At 43.6% G+C, this 24,745-nt stretch overlaps 1 protein-coding gene across 2 annotated transcripts in view; it reads left to right on the top strand.

Moving 5' to 3' along the window:
• Positions 1-973: 973 nt before the first annotated feature.
• The window catches only part of GPD2 (glycerol-3-phosphate dehydrogenase 2), a 105,959-nt gene continuing 82,187 nt past the window's right edge, over positions 974-24,745 (top strand). Inside the window, exons 1-2 of one of the 2 annotated variants that reach the window (XM_072982969.2) lie at positions 974-1,154; positions 22,215-22,325. In XM_072982969.2, the coding sequence (XP_072839070.1) occupies positions 22,224-22,325 (102 nt within the window). In that variant the 5' untranslated portion in view covers positions 974-1,154; positions 22,215-22,223. Of the gene's footprint in view, positions 1,155-1,618; positions 1,744-22,214; positions 22,326-24,745 lie in introns of those variants that run through there. The other variant, XM_020801160.3, reaches the window with a different exon arrangement.

Genomic DNA, 24,745 nt, shown 5'->3' with positions numbered 1-24,745 from the left:
TTTTGCAGGCTGTATTTTTCAGTGCTGGGAGACAGGCTTTGTTGAGTTTTAGACTTTATTCCTTTTTGTTGAAGCTCTGCTAGTGTTTGTGGATTTCAATGGCTTCCCTGTGCAGTCTTAACATAATGATTGCTGATGTTGTCCATTACTTCTGTGTTTTGAAATAGGATTTCATGTCCAGCTTGTTTCAGGGCATGTTCAGCTACTGCCGATTTTCCCGGTTGTTTTAGTCTGCAGTGTCATTCATGTTCTTTGATTCTGGTGTGGATGCTGCGCTTTGTGATTCTAATATATCCCTGGCCACAACTGCAAGGTATCCATTATACTCCTGCAGTGCTGAGGTGGGTCCCTTTTGTCCTTTGCTGACCATAACATTTGTTGTATTTTGTGGTGGGCCTGAATACTGTTTGTATTGGCCACAAACAGAGAGTTCTAACTCCTGTCCTCTGAGGATGTTAGCCACAGAGACTGGTGAAATGTTAGGAAGAAAAACCTTCAGAACACGGCCCAACAGCCCAAAAAACCCTACAACCACCACCGGATCCTAGCCATGAAAGCCTTCGAGAATACCAATAAATACACTCCACCCCTTAAAACTTCTGACAGTTGGGCAAGTGGGAAACTGTACTCTTTTTTTTTTCTCTGACTGGAATACTATCCCTACTTCAGCCTCTCCTCCCTTCCAAGAAGTCCCGGCCTCTTTGCTGGGTCTTGGCAGAAGACTTGTTTACAGGCTCCAAATGTCACCGAGCAGCAGAGCTCTCCCCCGCCCTCGCTGGGGAAGGAAGGTTGCTTTGCAACGCTGGCTAACACGTGTGTGAGGCGGGTGGAGTGGGAAGTCGTCTTCCCACGTGTCCCCTCCTCCTCACGACACCCGGGGAAACCTGCTCCTTCGCTTTCCGCGGGCTCATGGCGGCACGCCTTCAGGAAGCAGCGGCGAGGAGAAGGGCGTGAGAGGCCAGCCCGCTGCCTTGCAAAGGTCCCGGCTCCGTTCCCCCTTCCAAGGCGCGGGCAAGGCTGCGCGGGGAGGAAAGGCTCGCTTGACGGCGCCGCGAGAAAGGAGAAGCCAAGAAGGGACTGAGCCCCAGCGAGGAGGAGGAGGAGGAAGAAGAAGCATGGGGAGTCCCTAGGAGGCGGGGAGCCCAGAAGCCGAGGTGAGGGAGACGCCACTCCGGGTTTTGCCGGCAAGGGACGGGCGGGAGAGCCGTGCCTGCGAGGGCGGGGAACGGGGTGGCGAAAAGGCAACAGAGGCGGCCGAGGGTGATGGCTAAAGATAGGCCGCCGCCGCCAGCAGCGGGTGAAGAAAGAGGAACCGCGGACCGTTCACGGTTGGATCAGGGCCTAGTAGAGGGCGGTGGCGACGGCGGGCTCCTTCGCGGCTCCCCGCTTGGGCAAAGCCCCCGGGGCGAGATCCGAGCGGCCTTGGCGCTTGGCGAAGGACCTCCTCGGTCTCTCCGCTCCCTGCCTCCGGCGCGCCGGGCCAGCTTCTCTGTCCGCCCGGCCTCTTCTCTGGCTTCTGCTCGGAGTGGCTTTTCGGGTGAGCGGGCAAGGGTGCTGACCCAGGTTACGGGAGAGCCTGGCTCCTCCTCTGCCGCCGCCGCCTCCTCCTCCTCCTCCTCGCCACCGGCAGCCCTTCTCCCGCCTCTAACCCAGGCGCTTGGAGGAGGGAGACTCGCCTTCGGAAAGCACCGCCGGCGTGGCCCCGGGTTGGGAAGGAAGGCAGGCAGGCTCCGGCAGGCGATCGTAAGTCTTCAGTCCGTGTTGAGAGCGCCCGGGGCTTTCTGAACTTTCTTCGGGCCTGCGTTGCGGGGGTTCGGTGGTCCAGATGGGGATTCAGGGCATGCCAGGGAGCCAAGATCGATAGTTCGGGGTTGGGGGTGGGGAGGAAAGAGGATCTTTTCAAGCCGGGGCTCCGACCCAGAACCTGCTGCGGATGTTGCCACAAGTTAAAAAGAGTTCCCGGTATGAAAGCCAGGCTTCTTCTGAGCATGTACAGAAACGGCTGTGTCTTCCCTGAGTAACCATAGCCACCCCATGTACAGGATCATGGCCGTCCTGAGCCTTTTGTGTCTTTGTTTGGTCAGTGGGCCACAGGTTTTTCATTCATAAAGATGGAAAAATGGAGTGGGAGAACTACAGCCCATCTTTCCAGGATTTAATGTGAGTAGGGCCAGCCCTACAGTTAGGCAGGATGAAGCAGTAGACTTGGGGGGGGGCGTTGAAAGGGGAACAAAGTACAGTAGTTAGTTTCTTTGTCATTTAGTTGATTTCCCCTAATATTGTATTCTTTTATTGCTGTGTAGAGGAAGAGGTGCTTGTGACTTTTTTTCTGTCTTAGGTGTCAAAATAACTTGCTCTGCTTTGGATGCTCTGCATCTTGATCTGGGTGGGCTGGGAATGAGGGAGAGATCATTTCCTGCTCTGCCTTAGGCAGCAGAAGTCTTGTGCTGGCCCTGAAGGTGAGTCAAGTTGAAAACCCTTTTAGGGTTACCCTAATAGGTGGGCATGATGTGGCAGCATGTAACAAACTAAACACTACACGTTAGAATGGGGTGGCCCTACATTTCAGCAAGGCGACGTGGCTCCCTTAGGCAGCAGGCACATGGAAGCAGCTGCAGAAAGTAGCTGTGAAATGTTAGAAGGCAGAACGGTGGTAACCATACAGTCTATCATGCATAACCCAAACTAGCCTGTTGCCAGTCTTGAGAATTGGACAGCCTCTCTGGTTGAATTCTGTATGTAGGAAAGGAGGTCATCTGGTCTCTTGCCTCAGGTAGCCAATTGCTTTGGACTAGATATGACTATTTGAATGTCAGTTCAACAACTTCCTGGTGTCTTGCGCAATAGAAAGTGTATTACTAAAGGCATATTCATAAAGGAAGGGCATTGCTTTGTGAAGTTGTTGAGAGGAAACTCCCGTCACTCAAGCAGGAGTGAGCTTGCATAAGTTGGATTTTGCCCATTGTTCCCAGAAAATAAATGCCCGGGCTTGAACTATGTCCGTTTTCTAGGCAGAGTAGATTCCCTTGCTGTGAGGCAGCAGCCATTTTTAAATCCTACCTTACCTCAAAGATGGTTTCATTTTGATGATTCTGAATTGGTTTTGGGTATTGAAATGGGACTGAGATAGAGGTCTCTGTTGTTAAGGTATGGGTTAATTTGGGGTATAAATGCATTAAGTATATATCTTAGTTAGAGTTTAGTTTTGTGACTTAAGTTAAGCCACTGTCAAAAAAATAGGGTGATCTGTTTAGGCACTCAAATCGATATTATTTCAAACACTTCATTAGAACTTGGTTCTTGTAAACGCTGGAAAATGTGGTATGCTTGCCATGGGGTTGCTGCCAAAATGGTCTTCCAGTGATAATTTGGGTCTTGGTTTGAGTGTGCGCCTCTTTATTTTGGGTTTGCCCCAACCCTTGCACCACCAGCAGCCTCTAAGAACCTGCAGATCAGTAGTTGAAGTTCATGAGGGAAGATCTATGGGTTAGAGCCAGCTGAAGGTTAATCATTGCAGGGAGATCATTCTTGTATTCCACTGGTGAATGTAACATGACCTTCTGTCTGACATTCATCACACTTGGCCTGTGTTGTGGCGTTGAGGCCCAGCTCCCCATCTGCTGTGGTTGGAACTCTGGGATGCTGGTGCAAAGAACTGCAGCGTCTCAAATCACCATGGTGATGAGGAATCCTGTGACACTGGCACAATAGAAATAATATTACTGGATCACCATAGCAATGGGCCAGTGTCCTCCCCCCACTACTACAAAACCAAAGGGAAGGCAAGACTGGCAGAGGACAGAAGGCTTAGCTGTAGGTATCTAAAGGCGGGCAAGCTAAAACTGATTCTTGTGTGGCTTCTTGTGTGCTAAAATGGTGTGTGTGTGTATGTGCATGGGGAAATGAGGAATGGTGAATAAATCCCCTCATTTTCAGATCTAGGGTTTGGGGAAGCAAGGGATAAGTCCTCAACCTTGAGTCTGTGAGCCTGTCCACACTGGCGTATGGTTATGATATATGGCACCTTAATGATGATCTTTGGCATGAAAGAAAAGACCTCACCTGCTTGTGGTTCTACTTAGAATGACCCATCCTATCCCTTTAAGGGTTGTACTGCACTAAACTGACATAGGGCTAGGCCATCCGGTCACAATTCATTGGAATGCAAAATAGCTTTTGTTTAGCCTTTACAGACAGATACTTTGACCAAAAAGACACAGCTTTAACAGGAGACAACCCTGTGATGTATTAGGTGGATTGTGACATTAAAAGGGAAGATGGAGAATGTTGATGTCGTTTAGTCATTAAGTTGTGTCCAGCTGTTCATGACCCCATGGACCAGAGCACGCCAAGCCCTCCTGTCTTCCACTGCCTCCCAGAGTTGGGTCAAATTCATGTTGGTAGCTTCAATGACACTGTCCAGCCATCTCGTCCTCTGTCGTCCCCTTCTCCTCTGGCCTTCACACTTTTCAACATCAGGATCTTTTCCAGGGAGTCTTCTCTTCTCATGAGATGGCCAAAGTATTGGAGCCTCAGCTTCAGGATCTGTCCTTCCAGTGAGCACTCTGGGTTGATTTTTCTCAAAATGGATAGGTTTGGAGACCCCTCTCCTATTTTCATCCTTGTTTATTTTTGATATTTCTGTAATCAATGCAATGAAATTCTTAAACCACACCAGGTTGATGTATTTCCATTTTGATATGTCATTTAGTTTTTTAAGAAGAACAAAAAGGAAAGTCACCCAGCCTCCTGAATGACATCTGAGAGAAAAAGCAAGGAAGAAGGCTATGTTGACTCCATGGGCTCCACCTCATAAGGCAGTGCAGCCTCAGCAGAGACCCAGCTAAGGAGAAATTAAGGGGGGGGGGAGGGGGGTTACCCCCTTCTGTCTCTCCAAACTTCACCTCAATGCTTTTCCCTAACACTGCTGCTGTCCCTGCTGTAAACTTACTTGTGAGTAAACTAGGTAAAACTTGCTTTGCATGGATCTGTAGCATGGGAGAAGAAGGCCCACTTTCCCTGTGCCTCCACAGAGAATCAAGGAAAGCATATACAGTGGACCCTCTACTTAAGGAATTAATCCGTATTGGAATGGTGGCTGCAAGTCGAAAAGTCTGTAAGTCGAATCTCCATTGACCTACAATGCACTGAAAACCGATTAATCCCATAACCAGTGGTTTTTATTCTATTTTTGTTCCATTTTGGTTTTTTTCTGGTCTGTAAGTCGATTCTCTGGCTGCAAGTCGAATCTAAATTTTGCAGCCAGAGAAGTCTGTAACTCGAAAAGTCTGTAAGTCGAGCCGTCTGTAAGTCGAGGGTCCACTGTACTTGATAGATAATCAGGATACAAGGATTAGTTTGCTGTGGGGACAGGAGGTACACCAAATGGCCGATCATATCATGTGTTTGCAAACTCTTGCAAGTTTAGGATAGCAGGAACAAGTAAGAATGCTTAGTTTGCATGTAGACAGGGTTACAGGTGACCAGATTTTTGTACAGTATAGTCAAAGCCAGCCAGTAGGTAGGTGTTTAATACTGCCTTCCTAATAGCTGTTCATTAGATTCCAGTTTCTGTTTCATAAATAATAGCCTGTTTTCGTTTTCCAAACTGGTGGGATAAGGTATAGTGCATACATCAATCACTAGGTTCTACGTTGTCTTTATTTTTAAACCAATTCTTAAGGATAAATCTGAACCCATCTACTTTTACAGAAATGTACCGTATGTTGTCCCTTGAGCACAAAGTTTTATGTTACAGCAAATATATTGGTTACTTAACAGCTGCCTCCTTGCGTCCTTTCACACTTGAAATCTTCCCTTTTGGCATGGTGAGGATGGTGTGCATGCATTTGCTTGTTTTAGTAGTGATGCCTTTCAGATGAAGATGTGCAATCTATTTTTTTTCATTAAAGCCAGAAGGAGATCACATATTTTCTTTCAGTAGCTGCTCACATTTTTGTGCTTTTTCTCTTCTTCTCGGCCCTTAATTTGTGAACTCAGCTTGCAGAGTATCAACATATCATTAAAAATGGATAATTAGTGCTTTCCACATCATACAGCTATCCTTCGTTATATAAAACTTGCTGTTATGATGGACAATAAGATGTGTTGAACCCAGTTACTGGAGAAGACATAGATAAACCAGTTAAAGGTTTCTTCTTCGAAAGGGTCTTCTATGTGTACAAAAGAAGCACACGGCACAGTCATTCCCAGACATGGATGTAGTTAACATTAGTGCTATATCACTTAAGAGTACAAGCAGTGGATTGTATGATAATGCATGCACTTACATTGTTGAAACAACTAATCACATCAATATTTTCAGGTCAGAAAGGTTGTAGCTTTCCTTTTATATACTGTATTAGCTTTCCATGTGCAAAGGTCCTTTCTTTTGGAATACCTTAAAACTCGAGGTTTTTCAAGTGATACAAAATGGGAAGACTGAACAATAAACTTAGATATAGTTTTATTTCGGTTGTATGGACTGGTAGCAACTTACCTTTGGTTTCATATGTTCCCATATACAGATTTATAGATAGATGACTGCTGATGAACTGTCTGCTAGTGTCCTCGTGTGTGATGAGTCCCGTGTATTTTCAGTTTACTCTTAAAATGCTTTCCTTGCTAATGTCAAGGATAATCATTTGTTTGGTCTGCCCATTAATGGAAACTGATCCTGCATTTTTTTTTGTATTGGATGCATTGCTGTTTTTCCAAGTATACTGTATATTGAAAGTGTAAGGTGTGGTGGAACTGCAGACTTAACTTGAGAAATCATACTTTCGGGCTCAGTATGTTTCACAGCTAAAATAGTATTGAATTTCTCAAAACAAATAGTCACAATAAGCATAGTAAATATTCTTCTCTTTCATAAGTACATCCAGATACAGAGTCAGCAGTGTGTTGCTTTCACACCTTCTATTTTAGTGTGTTGTCAAGCCAGAGAGCCACGTATCACTACATGGACACAGTTAACATTAGTGCTATGATCTCATGGTGTCATACACCCTAGAAGTGAAATCCTAGGTTTCTGGATGCTTTGCCTTTGACCTTATAGAATTGACTTACCACACTAAGCAGCACTTCTAGCTACAACTACCCGCGTCCTGTTGTGTTCTAGTTTTTTTTCCCCAGGGGTTTCTATGTACACAGTTCATTTCTTCTGGGTACAGTTCCATGTACCTGCAGTACTGTACACATGAAAGCCTGTGCTTATGGAAGATCTGTATGCATCTTGGCAAACCCATAGAGCTATATATAGCATGAGTTCCATTTCTTAACAAAATGCTTTTTGGATCCAGTGATAACCAAGTGAGACCATCTCAATAAGAAGGGCTCTATGTAACCCGTAAGCCTGTGTATGTTCAATTTATCACAGAAATAATGATAGTAACAGGTCCAATATAAAGTATTTTGTCCACTCCACCTCTCGGGCTGACATTGTAGTGTTTGCCATCAACAGATCAACATGTAATAGTGTGGACAGGAGGCATGTTTTCATGTTAACTGAGGAAGCTACCAAGTTTTTTGTTAGCCCAATACAGTATTATAATTCAGCTTGTGATGTACCAACCTGATTCAGGTGTACCTTATGATGAACTGGTTCTGAAAGTATATAAATATTTCCTTTACTAGCATTTCTTGTGACCAATTTGCAGCATTTTTAAAATGAAAAGTGGAATCTCACACTCTATTTGAAAACAGTGCAACAAGCTGAGACATGTAGCGCAGTGCCTTGTCTGTTGAGAATTATTCAGTTTCAACCTGTGACATGCGCAGAGGTGGACTAGATCCTTGATCGCTGTCGAGCTACCATCTCCTCCCTTGACCCTTGCCCGGTCTGGTTAATCAAAGCCACCAAGTTGGTGATAACTGAATGGGCCACTGAAATAATAAATGGGTCTCTTTTTGAGGCCTTAAGGAAATGCTCATTAGACCCATTAGGAAGAAACCGAGCTTGGCGACCGACAACATTGGAAATTGTAGGCCCGTTGCCAATGTTTCTTTTCTTAGCAAGGTAGTTGAGAGGGTGGTGGCTGACCAGCTTCAGGCTCTCTTGGATGAAACCAATGCTCTGGATCCTTTTCAGTCGGCCTTCAGGCCACGCCATGGCACAGAAATGGCATTGGTCGTTGTGAGGGTTCAAGTGTAACCTCAGGCTTGTTGGACACAAAGACGGGATGCTCAGTTTTTTGGAAAAGAGAACTAGGTTTTATTGGAACATCAAACAAAGAAGTATCAACATTAAACTTGTCAGTGTTCTTTTCTCTCGTCGCCAACGGGTCAAACGAGGGTGTCCATAAATCTTGTAGGAAGGGGTTATAACTAGGGTTGTACCAGGGACCCTTGGTGAAAGGGTTAGTCTCTACCTGGTCTCTGCTGTCAACGTCCACCTCAATCAGGGCTAGTGTCTCCTCGTCTCTTCCCTCCTGGTCAAAGGGGTCGACTCCCTCGGCATAGGGGTCCCAAGGTCCTATAAATACTTCCTCCAGCGAGCCTCCTCCAGACGCCATGCTCGCCTTTCGCGTTCTTCTCTTTCCACCGCTTCCTTCTCCTCTCTTAAGCGCCTCCGCCGCTCTTTGGCTTCAGACTCTCCCCAATATGACAGCTTGGGAGGTAACCCCCTTCTTCTCCTATAATCAGCCTCTTCCCGAGGCACTCTCACTTTCTCGCATCTCCGTCCAGGGATCTTCGACCCATATCAATTCCCAGCCCCGGGGTATGGCGTCTCGTTCCCCTTTTATATCCCCATGTCCCGCCTCTACTAACGGTCTTTCCCTCTCTCTCATTCCCGCCTTTTCTGTTCCTGTCTGAGTGTCCACCGAGAGTCTCACCAAACCCCGTTCCAATTCACGGGTGTCTATTCCCTGGTGCCTGACCACGATGCAGGGAGTTGTAGTCTCTGTTTGAGTCTCCTTTTCCTTCCTAAGGGAGGACGACACTCCGGCGAGAGCTTCCATCGCCTCGCCTCTGGTCTCACAGTCGTCCTGCTGGACGACCTACTTAGGGAGGCCGACAGGGGCAAAATGTCCTTGCTTGTACTCCTTGATATCTCAGCTGCCTTTGATACCATCGACCATGGTATCCTCCTGGAGGGGCTCTCCAAGTTGGGAATCAGTGGCCTTGCTCTTGCTTGGCTCTGGAGGACCGTCCCCTGAGAGTTCAGCTTGGGGAGAATGTATTGGCCCCGTGGTCCCTCAGTTGTGGGGTCTTGCAGGGTTCGGTCATCTCCCCAATGCTGTTTAACATCTATATGAGGCCATTGGGGGGAGGTCATCCGGGGATGTGGAGCTTCGTGTCACCAATATACTGATGACACCCAACTCTACATCTGCTTTTTTCCATCTGCAGTGGATGCCGTTCTGTCGCTTGGGCACTGCCTGGAGGCCGTTCTGCGATGGATGCAGTTGAATGGACTAAGTTTGAACCCGGACAAGATGAAGGGCCTGTGGGTGGGTTGCCCTGATGTCAGTGGGCCTTCTCAGCAGTGGCCCCTCGCCTATGGAACAACTTACCTGTAGAGATCCGCCTGGCTTCCTCGCTAAGGGCCTTCAAGACTAGCTTGAAGACGTGGCTATACAGGCAGGCCTTCCCTACAGCCATTACCTAGCCTATTTCTGTCTGCCCCTGCATTCTTATTGATGACCGCTTCAGCGGTATCTTCCAGATGACCATCTCCTAGAATGTGTTTTATCTGGAGAGCTTGGTGCAGGTGCTCAAAAGAAACAATTCATGAATATGCTAAAGACAACATTGAAATAATTTAATACTACTGTAACTATGTCAATTGGGAAGCTCTCACTCAAACTCAAAGTACTTAGTGAGATCCTGTCAAACAAGAGGCTAAATTGAAATGCAAAGAATCAAGGATTCACAAAACAGGAGAGAAGAAAGCAAGGATGTAGTATCTTGACAGCCCAACAAGCTCAAGAACAGCTAATTGCTCTCACTGTTTCCATGTCTTGGGCTAGTTAGTGATGTCTCTATCAATATGGTCAACCTTAACAGTTCACTTCTTCTTTTTCCCTAAATGATGAATCTGAATCTGATGGAGATGGTCTTCTTTGAAAATGTTGTGTGAACTATTGCTAATAGAATCATCTTAACATTCTCTTTCATGGTTGTACTGTTGCTGCGGTCAAAGAGTAAGGATCCTCATTTGGAAGTTTGGGGTTGAGCTCGACATTTCTGATGTTATTGCTATTTTTAAAAAAATACCACTAAAAAGTTTTACTTTCTGAAATCTACTAGTGGTGCTGCATTGGCTTCTAGTCCCCAGTATGTCTCTTTTACCTTGAATAAGGATTGTGCACTGCTTAGTCTCTCAATGTGCAGGTGCAGTTATGAAAGTAGCTACAGTGGTGGTTCTCTTGGTAATAGAGATCAGAGTGGATTGTAGATTAAGAGTGTTGCACTCACTTTTACTCCAGAGCTAGGCTGATATTTCCTCTTCGTAGTCATGATAGATGCAGCATTATTGCATTGGCTTATGTGATTAATGTCTGTTCTTTAGGTGTTAAAAGTGTGGCTTATTTCAGATGGTAAATTCTGTAGTCGAATCAGAATGCCTGAAACAAATCCTGTACTTAACCTGGGAGTGGGATTCATTAAGCATACTTCTGAGTAGGTATGTACTGTATAAGATTGCATTATGAACCATTGCATCATAAAGGGGGAAAACTTTATATTTTTGGACTGCAACTCTGATCAGCCCCAGCAAACATTACCTGTAGCGAGGGATCTGTAGTCCAATGCATCCAAACTTGGCTTAGAGAATTGCAGAATGGAAAGAACAGTACAGTGGTGCCTTGCATAGCGCCGTTAATTGGTGCAGCAAAAATCGCTGCAAAGTGATTTCGTCGCTATGCGATTTTAAAAAGCCCATAGGAATGCATTGAAACCCCTTCAGTGCGTTCCTATGGGCTTAAAACTGACCTTTAAGCGAAGATCCTCCATACGGCGGCCGTTTTCGCTGGCCAGTAAGCGAGGAATCCGTCCCTAAACACAGCAGGCGGCCGTTTTTTTTAACCCGGCGGCCATTTTGGAACCACCAATCAGCTGGGGGGAAATCATCGCTTTGCGATAATCGGTAAGCGAAACAGGGTACCAATCATCGCAAAGCGATTTTCCCCCACTTAAAACATCGCAATGCGATCGCAAAAGTGATCGCAAAAAGTTCGTTGGTATGCGCTTTTGTCGTTAAACGGGGCGCCCATTAAGCGAGGCACCACTGTATTAAATGGTGATGTTATACTGATGCTGTAAACTAAAACATTTAATGACTGTAAATTCTGAAACATTTGTCTTTCAATTAAATACATACTATGATTCATTAAAATCCCCTGCTTATATCTGACCATACTCATTTGGAAAAAGTGTGTGAGAGAAAGGAAAATCTAAAGATCTCAGACTGGTCCTTTTCTTTCAGAGTCAAATGTCAAGCTGCTTCCCTCCCTGGTGTCCAAATGCAATCTCTTTTTAATTAAAAAGGAGAGGAAAAGCCAATTGCTTGGTTTGTGCCCTTGGTTGATAGCACCGAAATATGCATCTTGGCTCCCTGCAAACAATTCAGCTTCAAGAAACTACAAATTGGCATTGCTCTGCTGGAAACACCCCCCCCCCACACACACACACACACACTTTTACCACTATTGTTGTCATCCAGTTGTCTTTGTAGTCATCTAACCGAATTCTTTTCCCTGTGATCCACTAAACATTTTCATTTTTAAGGAAAGCAGTTTGAACGTTTTTCTAAAATGTGCGTGTGCTGCAGTTCCTTCATTTTTGTGGACAGGAAGTTTAAAACAGCCAAGCTTTGTCCCAGACTTGTGCTTGAATCATTGCTAAATGCAGTGTTGTACCTCTTATTTGAAAGTTGTCATAGCTATGCCTGAAGGAGGGTGCATGTTTTAATGTGGCTTTGAAGCAATTCACCATTTGCCTACTTTTGTGCTAGGCATGCAAGCCAAAACATACATTGAGAACAAGTATCAACCACGTACAGTGGGGTCTTGACTTAAGAACGGCTCGAGTTAAGAACATTTTGACTTAAGAACCACTCTCATAGGAAAATATTGACTTGACTTACATACTTAGATTTGAGTTAAGAACTGAAAAAAAAACCACGTGGGAGGCAGGGAAAGTGCAAAATTTGAACTTTCAGTTAACTGTTGGCCAGTGAAAAGGGTGTCTGTCTGCTTCCTCACTCCTCCCAGCGTTTAGAGAGTGGATTGGGAGTCTTCAGACTGCCTGGTACTGCCTGGACTGTATTTTCCCTGCCTTCCCTGAACCTTTCTTGACCTAAGAAAAAAAGAAACAAAATATCCCCCTCTAGTGGTCGAAGGCAGAATAGCAGCTTCCCGTTAGTTTCTATGGACGGAAAAGAGCAGATACGGATCAAATGGTTTTCAATGCATTCCTATGGGAAATGCAGATTTGACCTGAGAACTTTTTGACTTGAGAACCACCTTCCAATACGGATTAAGTTCTCAAGTCAAGACCCCACTGTATCATCCATGACCCCAGTTCTCTCTCTCTCTCTCTCTCTCTCTCTCTCTCTCTCTCTCTCTCTCTCACACACACACACACACACACACACACACACACACACACACACACACACACACACACACACACACACACACACACACACACACACACACACACACACACACACACACACACCGATAGTCCTATGATTGAGAAAATGTGCTGAAATTCTTGCCTCAAATACCATGCTAGAAATCTCAATGAGCAAAACTCAGCTCCCCTACTTCCCTTCCCAGTCATGCTGTTGTTGTTGCATGCTGTCAAGTCACCTCCGATTTAGAGTGATTCTTTGAATGAGTGATCTCCAAAATCTCGTGTCCTCTACACCTCAGCTCTTATAAACTCAAGTTGTGGCTTCCTTTAAGGAAATCAATACAAGCCTACAACTTAATTTTTTTGAATGTTTCTTATTTGTAACTTTTCATACTTGCAAGACTTTTGGACAGCAATTTATTTTAAAGAGTTTGTGCCTCACAGTTTTCATAATGTTAAGAATATTTTCAGTACATCTTAATTTATGGCCTTTTGAAGTATTTTGTGCATATTGAACACAGGAGCAATGTAAATAAATAAAGTTTATAGAATTAGACAAGCTGATGTTGTTTGGAATTATTGCAACAGTGAAAAGACATACTTTGATACTAGGATGAATTTTGATCTGAATATCAGTGATTGATTGGTTTCATTCTGGAATTAATCCGTTATTGGGATAAAATGCCTGCTGTGACAAACATAGACCTGATTTTTCCCCCTGGAGGCCTATAAAGTTCTGTAGGTCTCTTAGGGTTATGTTCAGGCATCCAACTCTCTTACCTGACACCTTTGCCTAGAGGAAACCATTCTGTCTTTCCATAGTCTGTCCTAATGCTATGCTCTCATAATTCCTTACTGCAATCTGCCCTTTTCATGCTGGTTTTAAATATCCAGCTTGTCAAATCAGTCTGAATCATCTGATCAGTTGACTTTTCATCTGCACCTCACACATATTGGCTCAAACTGCTTCGATTTGATTCAGGGATTGGCCAGAGTCAATGAACAACTCTAGAAGTAAGTGGCAAAGGAACTGCTGATAGGATTGTGCCTTTGGCTCATGAACCCTTTGGCTCATAACCTATTAATTGCAATATTTTAATTTATTTGTGGAATGTTGCATGTTGAATCATAATTTTTCACATAAACAGACCCTTTCTTGCATAATACGAGTTTATTAGGTGGGGCTAGATAAGTTATCTCTTTATTTCTTATAACTGATAACAACCTTCTGTGTAGATACAGCATTAGACTTTTGTAGGGCTGCTGATGGGAAGGTAAATAAGAATGATAAAGAAATGGCACCCAGAATCTAAGTTTGCTATTGAACAGGTACCAGTGTATTCTTCATATGGACTAGCTAATTACTGACATGGGCTCTTATTTTCCAGAAAGAATTTAGATTTTGAGTTGTATACCAAAATCGTGTGGTTTCTAATGGGAGGGGTTACAACTGGGGGTGGGAACCATTTTTCTCCCTACAAGCAATGCAGCTGTACAGTACTTCCCAGTGCTAAAACACTTGTAAGCAGGGAGTGTTGCTGTCAGTTACACCCACACATCTCACATTTTGTTGGAGGCAGATAATATGTACATCTAATACAGTACTAAGAACACTGTGGGCATTTTGAGCTGCTCCCAGATTTGTTGCATATGCAGGCTGCCTTGAGAAAGAAAGTTACGGATGAATTGTAAGTCCATTGAGCTGAAAGCCAGCTTTCCCTTACCTGTGAAAAGCCTTGTTTTATACTCTTTGTATTCCTTGTGAGGACACTGGAGATAACATTATGAAATCTCCTTTAGCTAACAGTGAAGGAAGAATATCCCTCACCACCCTACCAAAGTTGGTAGAAGAGCAGCTCTACTAAATCCTGACCCCAGGCAACACCAGCTGGTTAGGATTGCTCTTCTGGGTCAGGAACTTGCAAAAATAGGAGGTGGGAAGGATTGCCTTAAATAATCATTTTTCCTTTCTACCCTTTCTACTCTGTAAACTGGAGGGAATGAAAAAGCTGAGCTGCAGTAAGTCTGCATACTGTAATTTATCTTGGGAGGAAGGCTTTTAAAGAGTTCCATACTTCTTCCTATGTGTCTTTAATAACTTTCCATAAAGCTCAGCAAAGAATAGCTGTAATTGCAGTTGAATCTGTAGAAAGCTGAACTCCTTTCCTTGTATCACTTAACAATGGCTTATGGGGTGTAGCTGATTGCAGGATTTGATAAGCTTCTTTCCTCATTCCACAGCTAGTCTCCTGCTGGCATGTGGAACCACACCTATTACCAGATGAAAACTGTGCCTTGTGCTTGTTGTGTTGTGCTGTTTCAAATCTCTTTGAAATAAATGGTGAATTTGCAGGGGCCACATGTAAGAATGGGATGCACAAAAGAGAATGTGTGATTATACTAAGGAGGGACCGGGACAGCAACCCTTAGGGTCCTCCAGCCGGCATGTGGCCCAAGATACCATTTTTCCAAGTGGGCAGCCCACACGTTTTGCATGCTAAAGCTTCCAAAGTCTGAGGGCCCTGAAATCTCTGTTTAACGCAAGTCTGAAAAACCTCAGGAGAACCATTCTCCATCTTCTCCCAGCACCATATCTTCTGGATATTTTGCACTACAGTGTGTTGCGTAGCATCAGCATCAGCTGTCTGAAGTCACTGATCTTTTTAAAGATGGATTTTAGTGGAATAATAATAATAATAATAATAATAATAATAATAATAATAATAATAATAATAATAATAATAATAATAATAATAACAACAACTACTACTACTACTACTACTACTATTATTATTATTATTATTATTATTATTATTATTATTATTATTATTATTATTATTATTATTATTATTATTATTATTATTATTATTTCATTTGTTTGCTGTCTTTCTCCCAAGATAGTGCACAAATTATTAAAGAAAAGTCTAACTAAAACTACAATAAATTATAACACTAAAAAGCAATTAAATGTACAGCAGTATTAAAACAATTTGTTAAAACTATGAAAAGTACATTAAAACATGCACAAATAAAAATAGCGCCCAGCCAACTGGGTCAGAAACTGCCCAGTTAGTTAAAAGGTTGTCTCCACGAGATCGTCTTCACCTGTTGCCTGAAGGATAAAAGGGAGGGGGCCAACCTAGCCTCCTGAAGGAGGGCATTCTACAACCGGGGAACAGCCATAGAGAAGCTCCTCTTTGGTGTTCCCACCAGACATGCCTGTGAAGGTGCCTCACCTGAAGATTTTAAAAGCCGAGAGCTCATACAGGGAGATGCAATCTTTCAGACAGCTGGATCCAAACCATATAGGGCTTTATAGGTCACAACCACCATTTTGAATAGAGCTCAGAAACAGACTCAGAAACAAACTTTTCACTGTGAGAACCACATAATATATTTTCCACATTTTTGAGTGCGGAACGAATTTGTGCATATGCCCGCCTGCCCTCACTCCCACATGCATGCATGCATGCACGCCCAGGCCGGATAAAAAGGCAAGGTAGGCTGGTTGTGGTCCGCGGGCTGTATTTTGGAGACCCCTGCTCTAGATCACTGGTTCTTAACCTTGGGTTACTCAGGAGTTTTGGACTGCAGCTTCCAGAAGCCTTCACCACCAACTGTGCTGACTGGGGTTTCTGGGAGTTGCAGTTCAAAAGCATCTGAGTAACAAAGGTTAAGAACCACTGCTCTAAATGGATCCAGTCAACATCCTGGTTGCAATATTTGAACCAACAGAAGTTTCTAAACTGTCTTCAAATGCAGTTTTATGTTGACTGTGTTTCAATAATCCAAGTTGGGTGTAACTAAGATACAGGTATGTGTCACCATAGCCATATCAGGCGTTTCCAGGAATGCGTGTAGCTGGCATACCAGCTTTAGCTGTGCAAATGTATTGCTGGCCACTGCAGAAATCTGAGCATACAGGCTCAGAGATGAGTCAAGGAGTACACCCAAGCTGTGGACCTGAATTTCAGATTTAGAGTGACCCTATCCAATATAGTTTGAACTCCTATTCTCATGATCTGCCTTTCAATTGACCAGGAACTCTTCTGTCTTGTCTTGATTGAGTTTCAATCTGTTTGTTCTCATCTACAGTGGTGCCTTGCTTAGCGATTGCCTCGTTTAACAATGTATTCGCTTAGCGATGAGGTTTTTGGAGCGATTTTGCGCTCCATTTAACGATGTTCCCTATGGGGAAATTTCGCCTAGCGATGTTCGGGACCTTGCCTCGCTTAGCGATGACAGATTAGGTCCCCTGTTTCGCTTAGTGATGTTCCGTTTTTGCTATTTTTAAAGTGTCTTAAAATGTTCAAAAACTGTTTTAAATGATTGGGATCCTTAGTGCACCTTGTAAAACCTTTGCAAACTTAATTGGGCTTTGTTCTGACTCTTCGTTAATTTTTGGTGAATTTCCCCCCCCCCTGGAATGCATTGAACTGTAGGTTTGACAGCTTAAATGAACGATTGAAATCCTGTTGCCCAGTTATGCAAATGACATAGCCTTTAGAGATGAGTTGCTGTTTTAAGAAATCTCTTTAGATATCACCTGTTGCATACTGAGTTGTATGAGTCGGTGTACAACAGATAATGCCTATGTGAGGGTTCAGTTCGCAGGACCTCCCTTTCCCCAAATAAAGTAGGAGACGTTTTAAGATCAAAACTGTTGTTTTCATTTATTAACTCTGGCAGTGGCACAAAAACATGTAAACGGGGAACAAACTTCTCCTGAGAGAGCAACGGCTCAGACAGGGTTCGTAGGGTGGTGCTCCCAGGGACCTGCCAGAACCTTTTCGGGTTCTTGGGGCACATCATCTCCCTCGTCCGGTGTTAGTAAGGGGATGGTTTCTTCATCCCCCGACCAACCCCAAAGCGGCGATCCTTCTCCTGGGTTGGCACTCCAAGGTCCAGGAAACACCCCAGTCTCTTCAATTCCTCCAGATGCCATGCCCTTTTTGCCTCTCGCTCTCGCTCGGCCGCCTCCTCCTCCTCCCTCAGCTTACGTCGCCACTCCCGGGTTTCAGATTCACCCCAGTAAGATGGGCGCTGTGGGAGTCCTTTTCTCCTGCGGCTCTCTGCTTCTTGCTTAGGGACCCGGACCTGCTCCCATCGCCCAGTCCACGGGTCCTGCATCCAGATCAATTCCCAACCCCCTGGGATCTCGTCCCGGTTCCCTTTTATATCACCCATGCCTGCCTCCACCACAGACCGCCCACTCTACTCTCTTCCTGCCATTTCAGGGTAGGTCTGGGTGGACATTGTTAACCCCTTCATCCCTCAGGTTAAGTCTTGGGTGTCGACTCCTCGATGCACCAACCTAGGAGGAATAGGGGGTGGAGGTGTCTGCGTCCCCTTGGATGCTTTGGGGAGAGACAGAGACGGCACTCCAACCATGACCCGGTTTCCACAGCCTATTGGTATTTCTTTAATTTACGGCAATTGGTATCTAAAAGTTATGCCATTAGCTTCAAGGCGCAACAGGATTTTGCCCATTGAATGTTTATCAGTGATTTTTTTAAAAAAATGTCCTGTCTTAGAGAAAATTAGCATTTTGAAATGAGGAATTCTGGTGTAATTTTCTCCCTTGAGATCTAGTTTTTCTTTAATATGTTCTTTTGCTATGTAAGCCTTAGTTTTACTGGTTCAAAATATGAAGTCTTTAATATAGGAAGTATATTAATTTGTATCCCGCTCCCATTAGTGTCACAGCACTATTTTGGGCGGGTTACAACTCGTAAAATAACAAAACAAAAATGAAAATAGAAATATTAAAACTAATAACAATAACCCTTAAAAAACCTCGTCTCTTTTGAATTCATAGTTTGGTGTAGAGGACAGAGTGATGGACTAGGACTCTGGGGAGAAGGGTTTGAATCCCCACTTGGCCATGGAAACTCATTGGGGGAGTAGAAGTGGTAACATCACTCCTTAAATATCTCACATTGAAAGCCCTTTTAGGGTTGCTAGAAGTTGGTTCTGACTTGACAGCACAGAACACACACATACTGCTTTTTAAAGAGTCATTTTTTGTACTGGGCAACACTCTGATCCAGCCTTTCACAACCTAATGTCCTCTTGGTGTGTTAGACCAAAATTCCTACACAGCTAGCAGATCCTGCTTTACATCTTGATGGAGAGGAGCATGCAGAACCTTAGAGGGCAGCTTTAGGGCGATTTATCCCCTATTTTGGTCTGCTGAGAGCCATGGTGAAGTGCAGTCTATTATGTGATCCCCTGACATAAAGCTAATTGCGAACCAGCTCAATCCCTTTCAGTACTGAATTTGACCTTTTTTGGATCATCAGCAGGGACCACTTTTCCTTTTGTGTGTGTGTGTGGTGCAAGTTGAAGTGCTCTGTTTTAGTTCAGTTTCTGGCAGGCCACCCTTTTGAGCTTTATTTGGTTGGAGACGAGCTGAGATAATTTCCCCCATCTAGCCACAGCCTCGATACTCAGTTTGGTGTAGTGGATATAGTAATGAATTAGGACTCAGGCTTGAATTTGAATCCCCGCTCAGCCATGGGGCTGTGGAACCGGTAAAGCCACTCCTCAGGCTGACTTGCCTTGAAAGCCCTGTTCCGGTCATTGCAAGTCCTAATTTGAATGCACATAGGAACCACAACAGCAATAAAACACACCCTTAGTTGTTTGGGAAATTGGAGAGATACCTGAAATGCCTTTCTTGTTAACCCATTTCCTTGCTGAAACCAAAGAGGTAGTACATCTGGAGAAACATCTGGTGAGCCTTACTTCTGAGTACAGGACTACAGTGTCAGGCATGCTTTTGAGACAGCAGTCCTGGACATGATTCTCTAGGAGTAAATTCAGTTTTAAAGAGCAGAGGCTTACTTCTGGATAAACATGCAGTAGCCTTGTTTTATAGGTTTCATCCGTATGACAAATACTGTATAATGGCCAGAATTATATTGGCATTCGCATAGATGTTGTGTGACTTGCCACAGTTAATTATATTTTAAAAGTGTTCTGAGTCTAATGTGGAAGTATTGCATCTGTGTGAAATTTCCCTCAGATTTCAATTTTCTTCTGAAGGAAAGTTATCAGATGGGAGGAACTTTCTTTTCTCTCTGCACAATAGACTGGTTTGTACTATTGACGTCTGTGTTCAGACACTAGGAACTTTCTCATCACTTTCTGATACATTCTTTAGTTTTTCTGTCATATTCTACCTAGGCTATGGAGAGGCAGTTTAGAAGCATGATATTGGGCTCATTCTGTGCAGACAGAATGAATAATTAAGACCTGGGAGCTAATCATCATACTAAGGGAATTCTTCCCATGAATGGGCTTGAGCAAGAAATTTTTGAAACATGAGGAGAACAGATTATGATTAATTTCCTGGTATGCACCAGCAATGATAAATACTTCTCCTTGGAGTACAGAGATGATGTAGGTTCTAGGTTGGACTAGAGTTCTGGGAATCTTACCAGTTTTTTTTTTTAAATTGGTAACATCTGAACTTGGGTTTTTCAACAGCCTAATCTCCGTTTTCCTTGTTCCATGCTACTTGAATTGGTCTGTCTTCTGTCATGTCATGCAACTTTCTTCTTGAGTCACCCTGTAAGAATATTAAATACAATGTAATGTTTTTGTTCTAGATACTATCTGCTAAAAATGCAAGAAAACGTGTATTTTGCTAGTAAAAATATTTCATCACAGGTGAGGAACTTTGGGTGCTTCAGATGTGTTGAACTACTGTACAACTCTTTTAATCCCTGCAACTCCAATAACTGGCAGTGCTGACTTCAGCAGAACTGCTAGATAACTCAGTGGTTTAGGCTTCTGTGGAGCCAGAGGTTGGGAGTAGAGATGGGCCCGAACCTTGTTCCCTTCCCCTGCCTCCCTGGCTAATGACCACTCACCATTCAGAGCATGCCTCTCTTCTCCTCTTTGGCTGTTCAGCCAATCCCAGGCCGGAGCACAGGATTGCCTGTCCTGCCTCCTTGTCTGAATGGGTGGTCAGCCAAGGAAGCGGGGCAGAGAAGCCTGCACTCCTACTTAAGGCTGATCAAACTACTGAAGAGGAGGAGAGTAGTGTGCTCCAGCTGGTGAGTGGGGGAACCAGTCAGGGAAGCAGAGAAGGGAACACGTGACATCTGTGGTGCCATGTGTACAACCGGGCATGAACCTCCAGACCAAAGTTTATGCCTGTCTGTAGTTTGGAGTTCGATTCCCCACTTTGCCTACTTCATGGGCTGGACTCAGTGATCCAGAGGGTCTCTTCCAGCTCTGCAGTTCTAAGATTATTGTTGTTATTATTAAAGAACAAAACCTCTGAAAGACCAAAGACTCCTCCCTTTCACCACATTGTACCATTGTGACAGCCATGTTAAGAAAGGAATTCTATGTATAGTAGTTGCTCAAATATTTAGGGTGAGAAAGAAAGTAAATCAGGTCTAGGGTTTATCTGAGGTTTTGGCAGCTGTACTGTTCTGTGCATAGTGATATACCAGCATTGTGCACATCTGAATGTCAGAGGTAAATGTTCCCTGGTTGTATAGGCATATGGCATTTGAAAGAAGTAGAGCAAATTTACTCATGTCTGTGATCATATGGTGCTCATTTGATAGAGGCACACTTTGTCCATTGGAGAGCATGGGGAAGAACATCTACTCCTGGAAAACCTCAATTTGCTACTGTCAGAACCAATGAGAAGGCTGTAGAAGGGAACAAACAGGCCACTGTTCTTCCATTGCCACCAATAGTTCTTGACTCAGCAGAAACCGTCCTCCAAAGTTTATAGATATGTCTGTGAGCATCTGCATGTGACATCACTTCTAGTAGCTTCAGGGTCTTCTCCCTGTGCAGTGTGTTTGTTCTGTGCAAGAATTCATCTCCTCTTATACACCTATAATTAAAAAAAAACAGTGTGATATAGTTAGGCGTTTTTAAAAATGTACTTTAAAAAAAAGTTAATTGTGACATGTACTTTCCATTGAAGGTCTTAGTGCTTTGTGGTGTTTATTTCTGGTGAGTGGCAGTAAAAATGCCAGAAAGACTTAGGAGAAGTCTTCAAGCACTATCTGCTCCCTTCCCAGTCCTATTGCTGCCATTTTTGAGAGTAACCAAGTGATACCTCTAAGAACACTTGCCATCCATGGACTTATTTTAAGGCCAATATCATTTATTCAGAATAACGTTTTTAACAGTTGCAAAATACTTTGGGATGGCTGTAACCACTACAGTCAGTGAATAGATGTGCTATGATGCTAGCAGCATCATTCTTGAGACCTGGGGTGCAATCATTTGTGGGTTTTTCCCATCAATATTACCATGCTTGTTGTGGATTAACTACAGCTCTAACCCATCTATTTGCCAATCCGTAAATTCTTCACAAGACCTTGAAATGAAAACGTACAGCGCCTGAGCCATTAAACATTCCATCCTAAAATGGAGGAAAGGTTTGGATGCAAATAAGTCAAGTGAATACTTCCACAGAACTTGTGGTTGCCATTTTATAGACATTTGTTTAGAACACACAAACTTATTTCAACAGATTTTTTTGTTTCTGGTTTAAACAAACGTATCGCTCTGATTTTAGAAGATTTAGCCATGTTAGGTGCCTTGCTATAATGTTTATGATGCTTAAATGCTCTTTTCTCTGTTTTTCTTTGCAGAGTTAAAAAATGGCTTTCCAAAAGGCAGTGAAAGGAGCTATCCTTGTTGGAGGAGGTGCTGTAGCGACTGTTTTTGGCCTCTCGCAACTTTCTGAGTACAAAAGAAAATATGTGAGTAGAAATTGTGCTTTTGAAAATGTGTTATGGCCTATATGCAAGTTCAGCATAAAAATGTGTGGCTCCCTTATTCTAAAGATATAAGATTCCCGCTCTTCTAGAACAGTTTCATTGTGTTTGCCATGGAATGAGATTGAACCAAGAGTGGGCTTGATGTTGTGAACAGGGGCAGAGGGAGGGGTAAATACTATTACTTGCCTCCTCCTTTGTTCCTTGATTCTCTCATTTCAGATTCTAGCAATGTTGTCACCTACCTTGTGAAGGGGCCTGATAACCTCCCTCACTTATGACCTTTAATCTCCACCATTTCTGACAAGGAACAGTGCATCTACCTAGCCTCTATAAAGTGCTAATGATGGTGGCGATGCTGCTGAGATGATGATTCCTCTTTGTATGAGAGAAAGCCAAGTTAAAAGTGTCTTAGGGTTTTGTTTATTTTCAAGTTTCTTGGGGTTGCGATTCACTCCTTCAGCAAACTAGAGGGTGAAGTAAATACATGGCTGTTTTCAGAGTGCACAGTTTTCTTAAAAAAAAAAAATTTAAATATACTTTTGTTTGCACCTGGCATTTAGAATTTAATTACCAGACCTGAGTGAATATCTAGAGATGGGCTGATACTTGCAGACATTTGTTCCTTGTTCCCAGCTGGAATGGAATGATGATTGGGGAAGTGGTGGGACTTCTCTGCAGCCGAGCCTGGGGAGACCTGCTGGAACCCTTCTGCTCCAGCTGCTTAGCTTCTTCCGGCAGCAAAAGTTTGTGTAGTAGCAATCCATAAACACAACTTAGTGGAACTGGGATGTGTGGTTGGGGGCTGCAGAGGGAAAATAAAAAGAGGAAAATGTTGGTTTTAGTCTGAGCTTCTTAACCACTCTCTCCATCTCACCACCACAATCAAATTTATGATCCTGAATCTTTACAAGAAATATGACGTCTAAAGAAGCAAAAAAACAAACAAACAAACAAACAAACAAAAAACTAGACTATGGAAGAAGATGAATTCTCTCAGCAAAGGTTTGTCGTATATTGAGACAAAGGATCACACAAGAGAATAGTATATGATTTTTACATTTCTGTATTTATTGCAAGTCACACATCCATTGTGCAGTGTTGCCCCCTTGCAGCTATTATGTACCCACACCCAATGTAGGACAGCAGGTGGAATTTAACTGGAGGGGTTGAGGCAAGGGAGGACAGCCCATTTATAGTGTTGCCACATCTAATCTGTGGGCATGTCTGCCAGCAAAACTGTCCTCTCTTTAATACTGCCTGCCAATCACATGGATGACGGGGCAAAAGACCTCCACGCTTGCGAGATGCAAGGAGAGAAGTTGCCCCAAGACACACTCTAATTGGCTAGCCAGTGCAGGAGGTCCTTGGCTTTTTCCAAATGAGTCTTTTCAGCACTCAATAGTGCCCAGAGAAGACATAATTCAATTAGCATGCACACAGATTGTATCCTACTGTATATCCCCTAGGAACATCTCATTTATTCTATAACAAGTTGGCCTTTTTGGGGGGGGGAGGGGGTAAGCCATAGACGTGTTTCTCTACTGCAAGGAAGATTTTGAACACTTTGTTTTTATCATCAGTATTTGAAATGGAGAATTCTAGCTGACAAGGTTTTTATGCAGATATCCAGCTTGCTTGCAGAAAGGCCAAAAGCTGGACAGAGAGATGGGGGTTCATATAAAGCCCTCTCCCAGAGTCTGTGCCTGCTCATTTCCTGACCTGTGTTAAAGGGATAAAGTCCAAGGAGGCCTTCTGTTTGCTTTTCTTCAAGGAATCCTGCTTTATACTGGTTCTTGATCATGTGTTGATATCAATGATGTGGAGCAGAACATTTTCCATTGAACAAAGTTTAAGCCAGAATCCTGTTGGGAAGAACTACAAACACAACCGCTATACTGTATGCTCATTGCAAAATCAGTCACACAAGAGGAGAGTCAGCTAAAAGAGGGAAAACTACAGTGGTGCCTCGCTTAGCGATTGCTTCGTTTAATGATGTATTCGCTTTGCGATGGGTTTCTTTGAGGAATTTTCCCCATCTTTAACGATGTTCTCCATGGGGGAATTTCACTTAACGATGTCCGTTTTTGCTCATTTAAAAGTGTCTTAAAATGCTTGAAACCTGTTTTAAATGCTTGGATTCGGTAGTGCACCTTCTGAAACATGTGCAAACTTAATTTGGTTTTCTTCTAAGTCTTCGTTAATTTTTGGTGATTTTTTGTTTTCCCCATTTAAATCCATTGAACTGTCCGGCTTCAGTGCTTTTGAATGGCTTTCCCTTGGGGGAAACATTGTTTCACTTAGCGATGTTTCCTATGGGGATTTTCGCTTAAGGACAGCAATCCGTTCCCATTGGAACAGATTAACCGGTTTTCAATGCATTCCTATGGGAAATGGTCTTTCGC

The sequence above is a fragment of the Pogona vitticeps genome, chromosome 1, assembly GCF_051106095.1.
Source record: "Pogona vitticeps strain Pit_001003342236 chromosome 1, PviZW2.1, whole genome shotgun sequence".
In the NCBI taxonomy this organism is placed as follows: Eukaryota; Metazoa; Chordata; class Lepidosauria; order Squamata; family Agamidae; genus Pogona; species Pogona vitticeps.
This window is presented reverse-complemented; position numbering and strand designations above follow the sequence as displayed.